At 37.6% G+C, this 19,121-nt stretch overlaps 2 protein-coding genes across 2 annotated transcripts; one reads left to right on the top strand and one right to left on the bottom strand.

The window, feature by feature from the left end:
• Window positions 1-5,427: 5,427 nt before the first annotated feature.
• LOC125195893 (putative late blight resistance protein homolog R1A-3) lies at window positions 5,428-10,947 on the bottom strand. Its single transcript, XM_089056939.1, has 5 exons — window positions 10,228-10,947; window positions 9,864-9,943; window positions 9,581-9,632; window positions 9,317-9,530; window positions 5,428-8,050 (listed from the first exon to the last, which is right to left on the bottom strand). Exons 1-5 carry the CDS (start codon window positions 10,920-10,922, stop codon window positions 5,477-5,479), a joined length of 3,615 nt encoding a protein of 1,204 aa, XP_088913065.1. The 5' UTR covers window positions 10,923-10,947; the 3' UTR covers window positions 5,428-5,476.
• A 369-nt stretch (window positions 10,948-11,316) lies between these two features.
• On the top strand, window positions 11,317-13,998 carry LOC125193732 (uncharacterized). Its single transcript, XM_089056938.1, has 7 exons — window positions 11,317-11,331; window positions 11,390-11,461; window positions 11,664-11,990; window positions 12,288-12,472; window positions 12,887-12,942; window positions 13,490-13,550; window positions 13,730-13,998. The coding sequence occupies exons 1-6, from the start codon at window positions 11,317-11,319 to the stop codon at window positions 13,498-13,500; spliced, it is 666 nt and encodes a 221-aa protein (XP_088913064.1). The 3' UTR covers window positions 13,501-13,550; window positions 13,730-13,998.
• The last annotated feature ends 5,123 nt before the right edge of the window (window positions 13,999-19,121 follow it).

Here is a 19,121-nt window from a genome sequence, read left to right as displayed (position 1 = left end):
CGAAGTCTTGCAAATTAGAGTTTTGCGAGCATTGTGTTCTGGGAAAACAACGAAGAGTGAATTTGGCACTGCAATCCATAATACAAAGGGAATTCTGGATTACGTGCACTCTGATGTGTGGGGACCTGCCAAGACTCCGTCACTTGGAGGTAGACACTATTTTGTCACTTTTGTTGATGATTTTTCCAGAAGAGTTTGGGTGTACACTATGAAGAGCAAAGATGAAGTACTTGGGATTTTTCTAAAATGGAAAGCTCAAGTTGAAAATCAGGTGGGAAGGAAGATCAAGGTTCTCCGATCAGACAACGGTGGAGAATACAAGAGTGATCCTTTCCAAGATGTATGCCAGGAGTGTGGCATAGTTCGGCACTTCACAGTGAGAAATACACCACAACAGAATGGAGTGTCAGAGCGTATGAACCGAACACTAGTGGAGAAAGTTCGTTGTATGCTGTCTAATGCTGGGCTAGACAGGAAATTTTGGGCTGAGGCCATCACATACGCTCAACACATTTTCAATCGTTTGCCATGTTCTGCCATTGATGGCAAGACTCCTTTAGAGGTATGGTCCGGTAAACCTGCAACTGATTATGATTCTTTGCGTATTTTTGGTTCTGTTGCATATTATCATGTCACTGAATCAAAATTGGATCCACGTGCAAAGAAGGCTTTGTTTATGGGTTTCAGTGCTGGTGTTAAAGGATATCGGTTATGGTGTTTGGAGTCTAAGAAGACGATTGTAAATAGGGATGTTACCTTTGATGAATCTTCCATGTTGAATAAGGTAAATCCAAATAGTAGTGATACTTCGCAGCAGGTGGAGTATACACCGAAGCAGGTGGAGTTCGAAGATGCAGTTGTGATCCCGACTACGAACACCACAAATGACTCTCCTACGGAAGAAGAAGAGTCAGGTGATGAAGAGGTTCCACCCCAAGAACCTTCGCAGCAATCAGAGCCAATTGCAGTCAGGCGAACGAGGCGGGAAAATAAGAGACCTGCTCGTTTTGCGGATATGGTAGCATATGCACTTCCAGTTGTTGATGATGTTCCAGGTATCTTTTCGAAAGCTATTGAAAGTTCAGAAAGCGATGGTTGGAAAGGTGCTTTGGAAGAAGAGATGCAATCTCTTCAGAAGAATAAGGTGTGGAAGCTGATGCCATTGCCGAAAGGCAAGAAGGCAATTGGATGCAAATGGGTTTTTGCAAAGAAAGAGGGATTTCCTCACAAAGATGATGTTCGCTACAAAGCAAGATTGGTAGCTAAAGGCTACGCCCAGAAGGAGGGAATTGATTACAATGAGGTATTTTCACCTGTTGTTAAACATTCCTCCATTAGAATTTTGTTGGCTTTGGTAGCGCAGTTGAATTTGGAGCTAGCTCAACTTGATGTGAAGACCGCGTTTTTTACACGGTGATTTGAAGGAGGAAATCTATATGACCCAACCAGAGGGATTCAAGGTTGCTGGTAAAGAAAACTGGGTTTGCAAGTTGAACAAATCGTTGTACGGATTGAAGCAGTCTTCAAGACAGTGGTACAAACGGTTTGACAAATTTATGAAGGGTCAGATGTACACAAGAAGCAAATACGACCACTGTGTGTATTTGCGCAGACTTCAAGATGAGTCCTACATCTACCTACTCTTATACGTTGATGATATGCTAATAGCATCAAAGAGCCAAGTTGAAATTGACAGATTGAAGGCTCAGTTGAGTAAAGAGTTCGAGATGAAGGATTGGGGGGAAGCCAAGAAGATTCTCGGCATGGAGATTACAAGGGATAGAGAGGGAGGCAAGCTTTGGCTGACACAGAAGCAGTATTTGACCAAAGTACTTCAGCGTTTTGGTATAAACGATGATTCCAAACCTGTAAGTACCCCCACTTGCTCCTCATTTGAAACTTAGTTCTCAGTTATCTCCAAATACGGATGATGAGCGAGAATATATGGCGAAAGTTCCCTATGCTAACGCAGTTGGAAGCTTGATGTATGCAATGGTGTGTACAAGACCCGACATTTCACATGCCGTTGGTATTGTGAGCAGATACATGCATGATCCAGGTAAGGGTCATTGGCAAGCTGTGAAATGGATTCTGCGGTATATCAAAGATACTGTAGATATTGGTTTGTTGTTTGAGCAGGATAAATCACTTGGTCATTTTGTAGTCGGATATTGTGATTCCGACTATGCTGGTGATTTGGATAAGCGAAGATCTACTACTGGCTATTTGTTTACTTTAGCGAGTGCGCCAGTTAGTTGGAAGTCTACCTTGCAGTCAACGGTAGCTTTGTCTACGACAGAGGCAGAGTATATGGCTATTACTGAAGCTGTAAAGGAGGCAATTTGGCTTCATGGGTTGCTGAAAGAATTGGGTGTTGGTCAGAAACAACTTGAAGTATATTCTGACAGCCAGAGTGCTATTCATTTAGCAAAGAATCAGGTCTTCCATGCAAGGACGAAGCATATTGATGTTCGCTATCATTTTGTGCGGGAAATTCTAGAAGAAGAGGAAATTGTCATCAGAAAGGTTCCGACTTTGGAGAATCCTGCAGATATGTTGACCAAGGTGGTGACGAGAGCCAAGTTTGAACATTGTTTGGACTTGGTTAATATTCTGCGATTTGGAGCTGGCGCTTGACTGCGCCAATATGAAAGCACCGCGAGTCGGTTTGTTTGGATGGAGAAGATTTGTGTCCAGTGGGATTTGAAATTTTGCCAAGGTGGAGATTTGTTAAATATTGGCCTACAATATTTGACTTTTTGTCAAAAATTTTCATCCCACATCGAAGGGGAGTTAGAAGCTGGGGGGAGTAGCTGCCTATAAAAGGAGCACTCCTCCCTCATTTGTAATACATCCCAAATTTGTAATCTCTTCTCCGTTTAAATATAATCGGGCTCTGCAGAGGGTGCTCGGAGACGTAGGCAATTTGGCCGAACTCCGTTATCAAAGTTTCGGGTGTATTCTTTCTTTATTACTTATTTTGTTCCGCATTTATTTCTGGGTTTGCTTTTCTGCTGTTATATTGTATTCAATATTATTTGCGGTTTGTAGTAGTGTTTTGTACACCGACTGATAAATTCTTTTTGGAGTCTGGTAATTAAGAGAGGACAGTGTCCCCACCAGTCTTTCCAGAGAATTTATTTGGGGAAGTAATTTTATCGAGGTAGACCCCATTGGGTTAACTCTAAAATTACTGAATCGGTTCATTTCACTATTTGAGAGAAAATTTGCCCGGTTTTCTCAACACTCTGGACTCACCAGCAGCCCCGTTCTCCGTCTCTGCTGCCCTCAAGTCCGCCGCTATGTCGAGTTCAGACATGAATTGTTGTTCGGCAGTCCCGAACCCGCCTGAAAACTAGGATTGAATCCTTCTTCCAAAGTTAGTTTCTTGAAACTTGTATATGAATTGGTGGAGGTGGAATTGTTTGTAACAGCTTCTTTCTTTCTTTGCTACAAAGTGAACTATGGATATATTTTGTGTAGGTGCGTAGCAGCGTGAGTTTCACTTTTGCGAGATGAAGAAATAAGAATGATGAGTAATTGAGGTGTTAAATTTGGTGTCTTTTGATTTTAGAGTGAGGGAGATCAGAAGTCACGGCGCTGGAGTAGAAAAGGCGCCACTCTTGGGCTCAACAAGTTGATTTGATGATTAGGCTCAAAAGATTGTAAATTAATTCCTTAAGCCCATGTTACTTGTAAATAAATTAACTGGGCTTTATATTTATTCTATAAATCCAAAATAAATAGATTCCAATTAAATCCTTTAGCAAGGCCTAAATAAAATTTTCGGCTTGAAAACTTGTCGTCCTTTCGAGAATTAAAAGATAGCAAAAAGTCGGGGTGTTACATATTTAAATTGACTAATATCTTTAATGTTGCATATATTTTGTAGTATAAAACTATAAAAAAATGAGTCACTTTTATTTTAAAATATATGATTATATTTATGGGGATTGGTTATGCAATATGTAAGTAATATAATAAAATTTGCGCATTTAATTAAACAGTAGAAGCAACCAATAATATAATTCAAAAGTCAAAATGATTAACTAAAATATAAAAACCATATGATCTGGTTATGCAATACGTAAAACTTGAGAGTTTGGAGAAACCGTGACTTAGAGTAAGAGAGATTGACTTATTTATATAAGTTTAGAGAAAGTTAACCTAGTAATTTTTAATTAGTAAATAAATTAGCCTAGCTCTTAAAGCCCAAAATGGCTAAACCTAATTAAAAATTGCTTTAAATAATAAATTGGATATTTGGGTAATAACCGATAACTATTCGGGTACTCAATACCCAATTTATCTTAAATTTCAATATCCAATCTCATACTCAGTCCCATAAAATTGAATATTGGGTATCCGATACTCGGCGGATATCGGATCGGTTATGGGTAAACCCAATATCCGATATCCATATTTTCACCCCTAGAAGTGTTAGTGATTGCCATTGAGAACCCAAAACGTATCATCTTCTTGGAATGGACATTTTTGTTATAAAAAAAGTATTGTTGACTAATACTCTCTCCGTCCCTGAAAATTTGTCACCTATTTTTTTTTTGTCCGTCCCTAAAAATTTGTCACCTTTCACTTTTACCATTTTTGGTAGTGAACCCTATATTCCACTAACTCATTCTCACTCACATTTTATTATAAAACTAATATATAAAAGTAGACCCACATGCCACTAACTTTTTCAGCCCACTTTCTATTATATTTTTTAAAATCCGTGCCGAATCAAATGGTGACAAATTATGGGGGATAGAGGGAGTACATTTTTTGTTAAAACTTACAAAAAATGTACATTATATTCTACAAATGTGTACTAGCCAATCTACGTAGTCATTAATCAACTTCCTATATTTCAAACAGGCAAATTCAATTTTATTTGTGGTTCCATGGAAAATGATTGGCAATATCTTTTAGATCTTAAACCTACAAATTGCCACAGAAAAGTAATCTAATTATAAGAAGTTTAAGTTAAATATTTAATATCACACCAAACCAAATCTTTACTTTGATAAAATTATAAAATTATTGATTTTGTTTACATTTTTATTGCAAAACTATATCATCAGTTAAAAATAGAAAATTTTATATTCTAAAAATCATGAAGACAAAATACTACTACACAAAAAATTGTCTCTAACAAAGTTTTTTTTATAAAATAAATTAAAAATCATATCACTAACATCACTAAAACAACAAAAAATTAAATACAAATAAACATTTGTTTATAGCCATGGAAGAATCTCCCTCCACCGTCACCGTCGACTCCCTTCACCGCGCCACCAATCTCCGGCCATTCTCCCTCTTCTCCGTCCCTCTTCTCCACAATGAGAGCAAGCAAACAACACTGACAGAAATATGAGCTCATATGTAAATCCTCTTTTGCACTCCAATTGTTTATCAAATGAAAAAAGATTTGAAAACGAATTACATAAAATAAGATTGAAAACAAATTACATGTTTATTACACACAAATGTCTAATTGATCTCCATATAGATCCTCACGTTCTTCAACTATCTTTTTCACTGATGCCACAGCTGCTTCACTGCACCGAAACAATGAAATCGATTTCAGTGTTGCTATTTCTCCAACTTCAGATGGGATTTCCTTGAGTTCGGATAAAAAATTGAGACTAAGCTTCTCGAGAAGTGGAAAGTGCGAGATGTCTGACACAATCCAATTTACTAGACCTTCACATGAATACAACTGTAGAAACTTGAGCTTCTGGAACTGGCCTTCATTTGTTTCCCACTTGCCGGTTCTGAAGACACCATATTTTAATACGAGCTTCTCAAGAAGAGGTAACGAACCGATTTTAGGTAATATGTCTTCCAACTTAGAGCCAAACTTCGTGACTAAAACATCTTCAACATACAACTTCTTGATAGAGTTGGGGAAATTAATCCTCAGCAAAAAGTTACCACTTTGATTAAAGGTTCTCCAGCGTAAGCTTTCCAATTTATTGAAGCATTGAAGATAGCTTAGACAGTTTTCTCCCTCCTTTTGATCCGAATAGAACGCTAAATGCAATTTCTTCACATTGGGAATTCTTTTAACCACCTCCTCATTCAATAACAAATCCTCAACTCCTTTGAGTGTTTGCAGATTCTCCATAATGACAATGTCACTATCGTCACTAGGAGGATTCGGGAGAATCAATTCGATCGCCGGAAATTCAAGATGCCGAAGTTGATGCAGTTTCCAAATTTCATTTGGTACATGTAGATTCCGAAAAGATGAACAAATAATCAATGTCTGTAGATTCCAAAGAAGATCAATTGAACTAGAGAATCTGGACTCATCATGAACACTTATAGCAAGGTACCGTGAGTTCACCAATTCAAACACATTTTCTAGGAAATAAGCATCATTCTTGTAAACATACCCCCTAGAAACATGTGCCCTGAATGTCCTCAACAATCTAAGATCGCGAAACGGCAGAACTTTCTCATCACTTGTTGTTTTATCATACTGACATATTATGGAACGAGTATGTGACAACGATCCAACCAACCTTCCTGTTTTAAGAATGACTCGACGCTCCCTAATACTGGCTGGAGGATCATCTCTTATGACAAAGTAAAATCTTTCTCTTTCAGCTTCTTTTAAACACAAATCTCTCAACAAATCATGAATTTTACAATACTTAATGTTTCCTATAGACCCCAATTCATCAACTAAAACAAGATTTCGATCAGCCAATTCCTTAAAATACTCTCGTGCAAGTGTTTCCAAACATTTTCCACTCCTCGGTTTTAAAAATCCTTCAGAAACCCATAACTTATCAAGCATTGACACACGGATACGGTAATCTTCCTCGAAAACACCCAGATACAAAAAGCATGGCTTTAAATAGTTCGGCAGATATATATAGCTCATCCTCAGTATTTTCAAGCAAAATCCATCGTTACTGTTAATAACAATTGAATTTAAATTTTGCTCTATACGCTCCCAACTTTCTTTTGTGCGCTCAGATTTTGCCAAAAGACCTCCTATCGTAGCAATTGATAAAGGAAGTCCTTTACAATTTGCTACAACATTCTTTCCAATCTTCTCCAACTCAATTGGACAACTTTCTTTCCCGAACACGGTCTTACAAAATAAATCCCAACTACTAGCCTCATCTAGAAATTTCATGGCAACTATACAAGACTCATTCAACTTTGAACTCAAGTCAGACAGCCTAGTTGTTACGATTATTCGACTGCCATTTTGGTTATCAGGAAAGAAAAATTTTATCTTCTCCCACACCTCTATGCTCCACATATCATCCATTATTACGAGATATCTCCTACCAAACAAAAACTGGTATAATTTTTGTCCCAATTTATCCTCACTCAAAGCACTACTTGAATCTCCACTTGCTCTAAAAAGAACTTTTCTAAGTATTTCTCTAACATTATAAGTTTGAGAAATCGTAGTCCATGCACGAATATTAAAGCGCTCCTTAACAAGTGCATTCTCAAATAGATTCATGGCAAGAGTGGTCTTACCAATTCCACCCATCCCCGTGATGGGGATGATTTGGAGGTTGAGTTGATTTCCAGCGAGCTTATCTAGAACTTCAAAAAACACTTCTTTAGAGCCCACGATCACGTTTTCTTTCACAGTGGGAGAAGACTCCGACAAGGCAGCAACGGGTTTCTGCTTGGTCTGAGCTTCAATTGCAATGCTCATCACCTCTTTGTTGATCAGATCCATTTCTTCTATCACTTTCTGAAGATTGTGATAGAAGTCATGATCTTCAACGATTATGCATCCATTGTGAATTTGATCGACAATATGGGATTCGATAACATCCTCAGCCGCGTAAACTGCATCAGCAATGCGACGCTCCAATGGATCAGCTTCGTGGCTCTCAGCAAAAGGGGAAATATAGCCATCAAGAAAATCCTGCAAGAAGGTAATGTTTTGAGTGAGGGATTGAACTTGTGTTTCGTCGATAGAAATGGGAGGGGAAGGATGTTTCTCGAGGGTATTGATGATATGCATAAGAGAAACCAGAGCTCCATAAGCAGCCATGATTAACAACTCTCTCTATGTGAATGAAAATGAAGAACTGTAATAGATAGAAAACTTATCTTGTATTGTGAAGGATGCATATGTGGCATCTTGAAATCCACAAAAAATGCTGCACTTATCCTATCGAATATGTACATTTTAATTTACATGGATCTTAGTTACACTCCCTCCGGTATCGTTAGAAGTCCCATTTTTTATTTGTGAGGGTTTTTAATAATTATTTGACTCTTTAAACAAAAGTGGAAAAAGTTAGTAGAATTTGAGTCTATGTTTATTATTGATTTTATAATATAATATGAGTAGAGTGAGTAAGTAGATTGTGGGTTTACTTGCCTAAAATAGTAAAATAGTGGAGGCTGTTGGGAGGTGGCCACCTTCCCGGCTGGAGAAAGATGTAGCTGACCGTGGGAGAACACCATCTCCACAACACTTGGTGTTCAGATATGGCTAAAGTTCAAAAGAACTTAGACTGATCAGTCGAACTTTAGCTCATAAAGAATTTAGTAAGCTCGGGCGTTTTAAGAGAAAACTATAAGTGTTACTGTGATGGCATGAAAATATTTTCAACAGATATGTTTATATTTCGGCAATGTGTTCACTGAGTATCTTTGTACTCAGCCCTGCATATATTTCTATATGTGCAGGTTGAGGTGATGGTGGGTGAGTAGAGTTTACGATTTTCATTTTATTTATGTAGAGGCTCTCGGAGGTGCATGGCTCCATACATGTTATCATGTTCATCTCGCTACATACTAAGGGTCTAGATAACATTGGCTGTTCTTCCATATTGTGATAAATATCTATTGATGAATAAGGTTTTAAATCAACAGCAGTCTGCCTGCCATGTGGCCCATGGCCATCGGCATGCCGCCTCACTCACCACCGCCATTCCATCAGCCGCGCCTCGGGTCCGACCCAATAAAGTGCACCGTTTTGTGTACCCTAACGCCATTTCAAAACGCATTGGCATGACTTATCCAAGAATAACTACTCTTATAAAATCTAGTATATACCTCTCAACTTTTAGAAATTTCAGATACAAAACTATCAGCAGCAAACCTTGCTCCAAAATCCCATTTTTTTTAACTACAAAAAGACGTTAAAATTCACAATAATCTTACTCAAAATTGTGTGGAAATTCACAAATAATATTAGCTCATTTCTTCTCTAAATATATGTATATCACAAAAGGGATATTCAAAAATATGATTCTTTTTCAATATTCAAAATCTGCAAAATCCATTTATCATGAGTTTCATCCTATGAATAAAACAGATACACTCTGTTTCTCAGCTCCAACCAACTGCAACCCCCACTCTTCTTGATCCCCTTCCGGCTCATCACATCTCTCGTCTTCATCGCATCGACCCATCTCCCTCCCAAGGCATTGCTATTTGACAGCAGGACATATGCCCCAGGCTTCGCCTCCGCAAGCTCTGAGAGCTTCTTAGACACCCTCGACCCCAACTCTTTGTCCCTGTCGGTTCTGCAGCCGCTGAGCAAAGCAGACTATGCGTTCTCCTCGGGTTCACATGGCATGCTCACCACGCACGTGTAGTGCTCTCCATCGAGTCGAAGTAAGCAAGCCCATTTTCGACTAGACCACAGTGAGAGCAAACAACAACACTGACAGAAATAAGAGCTCATATGCAAATCCAATATTTATCAAATGAAAAACAAGATGGAGAACAAATTACATAGAAACACAATGCATGATCTTACAGTAGAGCATAAGTAAGAAATATAATGCTTGCTCTTAAAAATTACAACTCTAATACATTCTGAGCTACCTCGGTCTTGACAGTTTTCGGCATCTTCTAGTACTTACGAACACAAAGGTCTAATTGCTCTCCATAAAGATCCACATGTTCTTCTACTATCTTTTTCGCTGACGCCACAGCTGCTTCACTGCATTTATACAATGAAATCGATTTCAGCCAGACAACTTTCTTTCCCAAACACAATTTTACAAAATAAATCCCAACTTATCTATAAATTTCATGCTAACTATATAACACTCGTTCAACTGAGAACTTAAGTCTGTTAGCCTAGTTGTTACGATTATTCGACTCCCATTATGGTTATCAGGAAAGAAAAATTTAATCTTCTCCCAAACCTCTATGCTTCACATATCATCCATTATTACAAGATATCTCCTACCGAACAAAAGCTGGTATAATTTTTGTCCCAACTCATTCTCAGTCAGATCACTACTAGAATCTCCACTTGCTCGAGAAAGAACTTTTCTAAGTGTTTCTCTAACATTATAAGTTTGAGAAATTGTAGTCCAAGCACGTATATTAAAGCGTTCCTTAACTAGTGCATTCTCAAATAGATTCATGGCAAGAGTGGTCTTACCAATGCCACCCTTCCCCGTGATGGGGATGATTCGGAGGTTGAGTTGATTTCCAGCGAGCGTATCTAGAACTTCAAAAAACACTTCTTTAGAGCCCACGATGACGTTTTCTTTCACAGTGGGAGAAGACGCCGACAAGGCAGCAACGGGCTTCTGCTTGGTCTGAGCTTCAACTGCAATGCTCATCACCTCTTTGTTGATCAGATCCATTTCTTCTATCACTTTCTGAAGATTTTGATAGAAGTCATGATCTTCAACGATTGTGCATCCATTGTGAATTTGATCGACAATATGGGATTCGATAACATCCTCAGCCGCGTAAACTGCATCAGCAATGCGACGCTCCAATGGATCAGCTTCGTGGCTCTCAGCAAAAGGGGAAATATAGCCATCAAGAAAATCCTGCAAGAAGGTAATGTTTTGAGTGAGGGATTGAACTTGTGTTTCGTCGATAGAAATGGGAGGGGAAGGATGTTTCTCGAGGGTATTGATGATATGCATAAGAGAAACCAGAGCTCCATAAGCAGCCATGATTAACTACTCTCTCTATGTGAATGAAAATGAAGAACTGTAATAGATAGACAACCAATCTTGTATTGTGAAGGATGCATATGTGGCATCTTGAGATCCACAAAAAATGCTGCACTTATCCTATCGGATATGTACTTTTTAATTTACATGGATCTTAATTTAACTCCCTCTGGTCCCTATTAGAAGTCCCATTTTTTATTGTGAGGGTTTTAAAAATTATTTAACTCTGTAAATAAAAGTGGAAAAAGTTGATGTTAATTGATGCACGCAGGCTTGGGTTCATGTTCTTAATTATGGAGTAAGATTAGGGAAGATTATTTTCGATTTTTAGCGAATTTTGTTTATGAGGATACTGTTTTGCTAAATCTCCCAAGTGTGTGTGTATTCACTCAGTATGAATCAGAACTGTGTAATCAAATAGTTTTTTGATATGATCATGTGCGACTAGAGATCCAGTGAGGAGTTAGAGAACTAACGGTTACACTTTTTTCCATTTAAACTTTCTGTTGCAGGTGCGATATTTGCTGGAGCCAAATGTGGTACACTGTCACACTCCTCTTAGGACTTGTTATTTGAGTGCTCTTATAGGTTCATGTGTAGGGCACAAGTAGTACATTATTTCTTGTATTCTATTTCTGCATATCTCTTTAGAAGTCATATCCTTTTGACATTGACAGAGGACTTTCTGTTGGCATGTTATCTGTTGGCATCGCGTTTACCCATCGTCCTCCCGAAGCATAGCTATTCAACAGAAGGACATACGCGCCAGGCTTTGCCTCCGCATGCTCTGAGAGCTTCTCAGATGCCCTCGAGCCCAACTCCTCGTCATGGAAAGGACTGGTTGATGGTAAAGGACTGGTTGATGGTAAGACTGGAAATCTATACTTCTGGAACCCAGTGACCAACGTCACCCAGTATGAGAAACCTGTTGCCTCCCCTGTTTTGAGCTCGGCAGTTGTTAGTGATGCTTTGGGTTCATCTGCTCAAAAGGACTCACAGTGCCGTGATGAAGGCAGAAACAACAATGCTGGTTCATTGAAGCCTGCTTCAGATCCGGGAGCTGATCAGGTGCTTCAAGTTTTTATATATATATATATATATATAGGGTAGTGTTAAGCTACTTTTACACCTTAGAGTACTATTTCCTTCCTTATATCATCCACTAGATTATAGTAGTGGACGGTCAAGATCAATCTTGGTAAATGGATCCCGGCTTGCATTATTTGTCATATGTTGTGCATTATGAGGGTGTATTAGTAATCACACCATAGCTCAGAAACGTTTTAAAACGGAAAGGCCGAGAAATTAGCGGGATTTTGTTATTCCTTCCATCTGCTCATTCTCTCTCACTCCATCCCATCAAAGCACAACTTCTCCCCTCATTCAAAGCCCAAAAACCCTAGCCGCCAAAAGGGAAGCTGCAGATTCCGAGCGCCGCCGTCAATCGTGTCAGTGAATCGCGACGCCGAGCGTCGATTCGGAGTCACCGAGTTCAGGGTTTTGTACGCTTGCGCCGGTGGACGTCGATTCAACGAATTTATACAGAAAAGGTGTGTTTTTAAGTCTTGATTTGTAGTTTGAAACACTTCAAATCGCGGTTTTTTTGTCAGGTAAGGCTCCGCACAGTAATCGTCGTTCGTTTTTTTGGGCGATGGAGTTCCTTTTTGCTGTAATGCACAAAACTTTTGTTTTTTTTATAAAAAAATTACAAATTTCTGAGTAGCAGTGGTTGGGTTATCCCAATTTTCAAGTATATTCATGGTTTCTATGTTGAATTTTGTTTGGTCTTTGAAATTGGCATTTGAAACGTACTGCAGTGGTTGAATTTGCTCTAAGACTACAAGTTTTCTTTTACATCTTTTGTAGGTGATAGATTTTGGACAAGATTTGGGGGTTTGTTGACGAATTAACTTTGGTTATGGTGTAAAATCTAAAGTGTGTTCTGTTCTTCTTGCGTTTGTTAGTGTGGGAATGTCGAAAAGATGGCGCCCCTTCAGAAGCCAGCTAACGCAGGCCGAACGTGAGAATGCCTTGCCTTTTAACTAATTTGATAGTATTTTTTTACACTTATTATAGTGCATTGTTCAGTATTTGTTATGCATTTGTGTCATTATTATTTGCATTATAATTCTATTTTTTCTCTGTTGAATTGTTGTCACATTATTAAGCGCATTAGCTGCATTATATTGATAGATTTCACCATTGTTGATGTATGTGCTCTGTAATAGTCATTATTAGGTTGGAATTGTGCAGTATTGGTTATTTGGAATCACAGATGTACATTATTAGGTTGAAGTTATGCATTATTAAATGGTCTATTAGCATTACTGTAAGGTCATACAGCGGAAATTTTAACAATGACATAGTATGATGTTGTCACTTATTATGTTGCATTATTCAGTGATTGTTGTGCATTTTTATCATTATTATTTGCCAGAACTGAAAGTAATGTTATTGATCTCGATCCTGTAAAATTGTGACGTTTTCAGTAGCTTTCTGAATTTTTTCTGGGTTTGTAGTGGATTTCGATCCGGGACTGAAAGTGATGTCGATTTTGTGTCTTACAGAGAACAAATGACGAAGAGAGGTAGAGTAGAGCATACAATACCCCACCAACAGACTACGAAGGTTACATACTAGTGCCCCTGTGTTGATGCATTATTTATAGGTTTTGTGAATTATGAAGGCTTTTCTTTGCATTATGACTGATACTAAATTAATATTAGCCATTATTAGATTATTATGTTGCATTACCCAGTGGACATGATTGCATTATGTTTCTGATTTATTGCATTATACATTGACAGACATGTGTTACTGTGAGTTAAGTTATACAACCAGAGATATGCCACCGGGTTTTGGAAGGAGAGGCCGCCAAAGTTCGTCTTCGAGAAGTGGGTCGAAGATTACGAGCTGAATTGATCACATGAGTAGTCATTGAAACGCTCTTTAGTTTATTTTGAACAATGTGGTTTTTTTTAGGATAGCACATTTTGGAATGAAAAAAGACAAATTATTTGTTGGTCAATTTTGAACAATACTTAGCTCTTGCTAAATGAAACATATTGTGGTGCTAGTGTGTGCTGTCGTAATCAGAACATATATAATGTATGTAATGAGCCAAGTAATGCCAATGTATTGATTAATAATGTCAAAAAGGGTAAGACGTTAACAGGATTTTACTGAACTCTTGCTAGGCTGGCTATGCAATAATGAAACAAATGATTCGAATAATGTACAGAATGTGCTTAATGATGCAGAAATAAAATCTACAACAAGTTCTGTCGTGGCATGTAATAATGCACATAATCATGAACGATAATGCATGGAACAAGAAGGTTAATAATGCAAGGCTAATAAAATATTTTTAATATAAAGTTCATCGCTACAACTATTTAATGCAAACTATATGTATTCAAAATGCACATTATCAGAATAAAATGCAAATGTAGTATGCATGGAATGTTCACTGTAGTATGTACAGTAGTAAGTTAACGGCTAGAACAAAAAAATGAACAATTTTTTCATTTATAATGCACATTAACGTGCAAAAAATGCAAACGTATTACCCCTAGAGTGTTTACATTGGTAGGATTACTAACAATAACATCAAGCTTTCTTCTTTCCCTTACTCAGCTTTTTCTCCTTCAACATCTCCTTAAGCATAGGACAATTTCTAGAGTCGTGATGCCCCATCTCATGGCACGCCTCACACTGTCTTAGAGGCCTAGAAGCGTCCTTCAAAGCCTTTACAAAATATGCATTACAAAGTCTATTATATGCATTATAGAAAGATACATGTCCCTTATGTGTATAGGTTAAGAGAACTCCATAACCCAGACGAATTGTAAACCATATAGTATGATTTAATGAAACTCGTTCACTTTGAAGAAGACAGTGGTACTTAGTATATACTAAACCCTAGCCCCCAATGGTTCACTGCACGGGCATACACATCGTAGAAGGCGAAACAAAAATCCAGAGATTTGAACTTCTGCCCAACCACAGGTTTCAAATCATTCGAGCATTCAGGTACACAACCACTGCACACGATCAAAAAAAATCTCAGCTAATAAACAATAGCCCGTGCATTATCTATCAAATATTTTACAGGTATACAGTAATGACTCTACATTATATGTATCTTAACACACAGCACGAAGTGTAATTAACGCGTCTCCACCATAAACAATACAAAATAAAACGTGCATTATCTATATAATTATTTACATTATACTGTATTAAATCTACATTATTTGTATCTAATAACACAACACTCTATATTACTTAACGTGTAAACCAAAAGCAAAACCCAAAAAAATTGGAAGAAGTTTGGGTTAGTATGTGCAATTTGAAAATTAACGAAACTTTGATACAATAAACTATGACTTATCTGAAAGAATTACCTTCGTCCAAATAAGCTTCATCTATAGTGGAAGAACCACCTTCTTCCATTGAATTAACGAAAAACGCACACAATGCAGACGTCCGGGAACAATTGAAAGAGAAGAAAGAACAATGATAGAGAAGAAAGAACAAATAAAGAGAAGAAAAGAACGATGGAATTCTGGGAGAAGAAGAAATAAAATCAACGCAATATTTGCTGAAGAGAAATTTATGGACTTTCCATAACCACCTAAATTGTCATTACCTTTTAAGCCCTTTTCGTTATTTTTAATTAAAAAAAAAATGCACAATCAGGCCTTAATTTAGGCCATTAGATGTTAATAATGAAAGGATGAGATTAAAAAGGAAAAAGCATATAACATAGGAAAAGCATTTGAATACACCTCTATATATATATATATATATATATATATATATATATATATATATATATATAGGGATGTATTCAAATCCTTTTCATATCTTTTGTCCTTTTTCCTTCTTAACCCTAGCCCCACGATTTTGTCATCTGACGGTTAAATTAATGTCACGTGTCATTTAATAATGCACATTTTCATTCTAATAATGCACAGCGGCTAATAATGCAACATCATAGACTAATAATGCACATTTTCATTCTAATAATGCATAACGGCTAATAATGCAACATTATAGACTAATAATGCATTGATCACAACCATCCAATTCAAGGATCCAAGGGCTGAGATTAAGAAGGAAATAGGACACTTAGAGTGCAAAGGAGCCTAATGCACCCCTATATATATATATATATATATATATATATATAGGGGCGCACTATGGTCCATAAGACAAATTCTGTCAAAAATCAAAGCAAATCTCAGCCCTTGGATCCTTAGATTGGATGGTTGTGATCATAATATCCGAGCTACATTATTACACTAAGAGCGTTACATTATTAACTGGGCTACATTATTAGACTGCACAGTCTACATTATTAGACTAAAGCGCGTTACATTATTACTCGAGCTACATTATTAGACTACACAATCTACATTATTAGATGACACGTGGCATTAATCTAACGGTTACATCACAGGATCCAATGGCTGAGATTCGCTTTGATTTTTGACAGAATTTCACTTATGGACCTGATCACATCCCTATATATATATATAGGGTTCTGTTAGGAATGAGATTTTTGGGCGTAATTGAGAAATCAGATGCAATCTCAGCCACTAATTCACAAGATTAATTTAATGTCAACAACTATCACATTATGTCAACACGGGGTATAATTGTCTTTTCATTAATTTGTGTTTGAAATCATTTTCTAAAATCATCTCTAAAACTCTAGCTGCAAAGTCTTCAAATCTTCAACATTCAAATCTTCATATCTCTTCAGCATTCAAATCTTCATATCTTCAAATCTTCAAATCTTCAACATTCAATAAAATAACACTTATTAAAATGTCAACAATTAAAAAATAACACTTAATATTCACATATCAATACCGAGAATATCGAATGTCAACAACTCGTATTAAAATGTCAACAACTAACAAATAACACTTAAAATTCACATATCGAGAATATCGAATGTCAACAACTCGTATTAAAATGTCAACAAGTAACAAATAACACTTATAATTCACTTATCAATAGCGAGATTATCGAATGCCAACAACTTGTATTTAAATGTCAACAACTAAAAAATAACACTTATAATTCACATATCAATAGTTAGATTATCGAATGTCAACAACAATGTTTTACATATAATTATGTCAACTACATTTTTCATAAAATTTATGTCAACAACAAACGTTATTATGTCAACGAGCTATATAATTCATGTCAAGAATAAACATTTTCATGTCAACGACCTATATAATTAATGTCAACATCAAAGTTTTATATATAATTAATGTCAACAACAACATTTTACGTATAAATTATGTCAATAACAACGTTTTACATATAATTGACATTGTATATATATAGTTGACATTGTTTTCGTACTCAACAACAAACATTTTCATGTCAACAACTTATATAATTTATGTCAATAATAATATTTTAGGCAATATCACAAACACCTTATCCACAACTCACAAATTCCAGCAATACAATTGAATAAAAAACTGCATCCATATATTTCACAAATTAATCGTAATTGTTCTTATATAAGATGGAACACCGTTTAATATTTCTCCAGCGGCAAGATTCGATCCACATCGAAACCGCCACCAACCGCCTGACTCAATTCGACCACATCACCTCTCTGTAGCTCGCAAAGGAGCTCCGACGTGGAGCCGGCGATAGGCTTCACATAAATTCGAATACGCCGCTAGAGGCGGCAATCGACGGAGGAGAAGAGATGGCGTGGAGATGTGTGTGTGAATGTGATCCTTTTATTTTGAAGTGATCTAAAGGAGATGGAACGATCTAACCTTTTACGTGCAATTCTTCAGATTCTCTCTCCTTTTCCCCTTTTCAACTTTTGCAGCATCACTTTATGCTAGTTTACCAATTCCATCAATTACACCTTCAATCACCTCTCTCTCTCTCTCTCTCTCTCTCTCTCTCTCTCTCTAGAAATTGATTTAGCCATGGATTCCGGCAATAGCGGGAGTACGCAATTCTCCAACGGCGGCGACGATCAGGAATTCGATTACAACTCCTCTTTTCCTCACAATTTCACCTCAATCTCGGTGCCGCAGTTTCTCTCTCATCAAACCCCCAATTTCTTCGACAGTAATCTCCCGCAGAGTCTCAATCACGCCAGCAACTGCGATTTGATCTGGTCGAGGGGGGTGAGATCCGATAATCAAGCCTTCTCCAGCCTCGGGAGCTCGCCGCTGCCAAATCTGACTCCGGTGACGCCGCAACAACAGTAGAGTAACCCTAAGATGCGGACGCGAGCGTAGAGGCGGGCGCCGACAACCGTAGTCACCACCGACAGGGGATTGGGCCGGTGAGGTTGTTGTAACTGAGATCGAGGCTGGTGAGGGAACGGGCTAAGGTCGGGGAGGGGGCTGGAGATGGAGTTGCGGCTGAGGTCGAGCCTCTGGAGGGATTTGGCGGCGGCGATTGGTGGCGGGAGAAGGAACTGGAGAGATTTTGGAGATTGGGAAGGGAAGGCGATGGAATGGAGGTGAGATTGGCAAATTATTTTGAAATTGCTATTCTATCCTTTCATAATAAATTAATTTTAAATATTTTTTGTGTGGCAAAATCTGGACCACTCATTTAATAAAAATGAGTGGCTGATATTGCATCTCATTTCTCAATTACTTTAAAAAATCTCAATTGATCATGAACCTATATATACTCCCTATATATATATATATATATATATAGGGTAGCATTAAGCTACTTTTACCCCTTAGAGTACTATTTCCTTCTTAATCACATCCATTAGATTAAAAGGGTGGATGGTCTAGATTAAGATTTCATAACTAACTCCGTGTTGCATTATTTGGTGGAATTGGTGCATTATAGGGGTAGAAATGTAAACAAATCATTTACACCACACGTTTAAATACTGCAGGTCCTATAATTAAGCAGAATTTTCCCTTCCACACTCTCTCACTCATTCCAAACGCCTCCCCCATTCCAATTTCGATCAAAACCCTTTCCCCCAATTCCACTCCTAGACAAAACCCTAGCCGCCGAGAAGAGACCACCAAAGCGGTTTTCCACGATGCTCTATCTCCGTGAAAACCTTTTGGCCAAGTGAATTCTACGTTTCTCAGTCGTTTTCAGCCTTCTTCGTCGGTGTACGGTTGCTATGGCAGTGCAGATCTGGTGAAAACTGAATCAAAGCCTGCG

The sequence above is a fragment of the Salvia hispanica genome, chromosome 4 (assembly GCF_029641045.1).
Source record: "Salvia hispanica isolate PSC_SH4W2 chromosome 4, Shi_PSC_v1, whole genome shotgun sequence".
NCBI classification, from domain to species: Eukaryota; Viridiplantae; Streptophyta; class Magnoliopsida; order Lamiales; family Lamiaceae; genus Salvia; species Salvia hispanica.
The sequence above is the reverse complement of the archived record's forward strand: the minus strand, read 5'-3'. Positions and strand labels throughout refer to the sequence as shown.

Bases quoted from the DNA above. Each gene is read 5' to 3' on its own strand.
- LOC125195893 (XM_089056939.1), bottom strand. From the start codon at position 10,922: ATGGCTGCTTATGGAGCTCTGGTTTCTCTTATGCATATCATCAATACC. The intron at 9,944-10,227 runs GTTGGGACAAAA...GTATAAATGCAG, and splicing joins AGTGATCTGACTGAGAATGA to TGAAGCAGCTGTGGCGTCAG. The intron at 9,531-9,580 runs GTGAGCATGCCA...TGCTTTGCTCAG, and splicing joins GAGAGCACTACACGTGCGTG to CGGCTGCAGAACCGACAGGG.
- LOC125193732 (XM_089056938.1), top strand. The intron at 11,991-12,287 runs GTGCTTCAAGTT...ATCCCATCAAAG, and splicing joins CAGATCCGGGAGCTGATCAG to CACAACTTCTCCCCTCATTC. The intron at 12,473-12,886 runs GTGTGTTTTTAA...TGCGTTTGTTAG, and splicing joins AACGAATTTATACAGAAAAG to TGTGGGAATGTCGAAAAGAT.